The sequence below is a fragment of the Gracilinanus agilis genome, chromosome 6 (assembly GCF_016433145.1).
Source record: "Gracilinanus agilis isolate LMUSP501 chromosome 6, AgileGrace, whole genome shotgun sequence".
Lineage (NCBI taxonomy): Eukaryota > Metazoa > Chordata > Mammalia > Didelphimorphia > Didelphidae > Gracilinanus > Gracilinanus agilis.
In genome coordinates, this window is record NC_058135.1 from 189,214,300 (window position 1) to 189,216,035 (window position 1,736).

Sequence of the window (1,736 nt, forward strand, 5' to 3'; positions counted from 1 at the left end):
GTGTTCCCTTCAACACCTCAGGTTCAATTACTGATTCATAAGCTGACTGTTGTTCCCTATTTTGCCCTACTGTTTTTGTGACTGACATTAGATGATTTTTATTTTTATCAATCACAGTAACAGTCTCAATGTTATATTCAGCCACACTGACTGTAGAAGAAAGCAACTGTTCCCTATCTCTTCCCCAAAGTTTAGGATGAAATTCTGTAGCTAAGGAGTTGAGAAAGGTGGATTTTGACTTTCCTACACAGCTGCTATCATCTTTTAAATCAGTGGGTCGTTTCTTTAAAATCAAGTTCTTGCCAACCTCTAGACTTTTTTGCTCTTTAACCTCTAACTGTGACCTTGTGTCTAAAGAAATTGCATGGGAAAGAACTGTTGCATCTAATTCTAAACCCGTTTGCAAATTTTCTTGATGTGATTCTCTTACATGGTTTACATGTTCCAATATGATTTCACGCATGTCAAGTTCAAGGGCACTGTAAAGGCAGAGAATGGAAAGCTGGTGATCAACGGAAAACCCATTACCATCTTTCAGGAGAGGGATCCCGCCAACATTAAATGGGTAGATGCTGGAGCCAAGTACGTTGAGGAATCCACTGGCGTCTTTACCACCATGGAAAAGGCCGGGGATCACTTGAAGGGTGGAGCCAAGCGAGTCATTATCTCTGCCACTTCTGCTGATGCCCCAATGTTTGTGATGGGGGTGAACCATGAGAAATACGACAATTCCCTCAAGATCATCAGTAACGCCTCCTACACTACCAACTGCTTGGCCCCCTTGGCCAAGGTTATTCATGACAACTTCGGCATTGTGGAAGGACTCATGACCACAGACCATGCCATTACCACTACCCAGAAGACAGTAGATGGTCCCTCTGGCAAGTTGTGGCGGGATGGGCATGGGGCTGCCCAGAATATCATCCCCGCTTCCACGGTTGCCGCCAAGGCTGTGGGCAAGGTCATACCTGAGCTGAACTGGAAGCTCACAGGCCTGGCCTTCCGTGTTCTTACTCTCAATTTGTCTGTGGTGGATCTGACCTACCACCTGGGGAAAGCTGCCAAATATGATGATATTAAGAAGGTGGTAAAGCAAGCTGCAGAGGGGAACTTGAAGGGCATCTTGGGCTACACAGAGGACCAGGTGGTATCCTGTGACTTTAACAGCGATACCCACTCTTCTACCTTCTATGCTGGTGCTGGCATTGCCCTCAACGACCATTTTGTCAAGCTCATTTCTTGGTATGACAATGAGTACAGTTACAGCCACCGTGTAGTAGACCTCATGAAGTACATGGCCACCAAGGAGTAAAGTGGAAAGCCATGATGGATTTTCATCCCCAGCCAAAAAAAGAGTAGTTCCACCACTGCGGAGCCCACATCCATAATAACCTATGTCCCTATCCTGGGGATCCCATGCCCTCTTCACATCCCTGCCCCAGGCACCCCTGTAGTGGGGGGAGGAGCATAGTCCTATCTTGTGTACCATCAATAAAGTCATCATGTTCAGTGCAAAAAAAAATAATAATAAAATTCTTAAGTGTCTTCAATGCCTTAAGCATCCTAACTACATTAATTATCTTAGTTAGCTCATATCATATACATCATAAGTATTCTAGTTATCACCTTCTTACTCATAATGTAATCAATTTTCCCATTGTTTCCATTGATTACATATATTCATTATTTTTATTGATTAATATTTAAGCATATGAATTAACTTAGGTATCTTTTAT

The 1,736-nt window shown here is 43.3% G+C and overlaps 1 protein-coding gene across 1 annotated transcript; it reads left to right on the forward strand.

The window, feature by feature from the left end:
- Positions 1–430: 430 nt before the first annotated feature.
- LOC123251223 (glyceraldehyde-3-phosphate dehydrogenase-like) lies at positions 431–1,501 on the forward strand. The gene has a single exon (XM_044680431.1). It carries the CDS (start codon positions 431–433, stop codon positions 1,310–1,312), a length of 882 nt encoding a protein of 293 aa, XP_044536366.1. The 3' UTR covers positions 1,313–1,501.
- The last annotated feature ends 235 nt before the right edge of the window (positions 1,502–1,736 follow it).

Excerpts from the sequence above, each read along its gene's own strand:
- LOC123251223 (XM_044680431.1), top strand. The coding sequence starts at position 431 with ATGGTTTACATGTTCCAATATGATTTCACGCATGTCAAGTTCAAGGGC.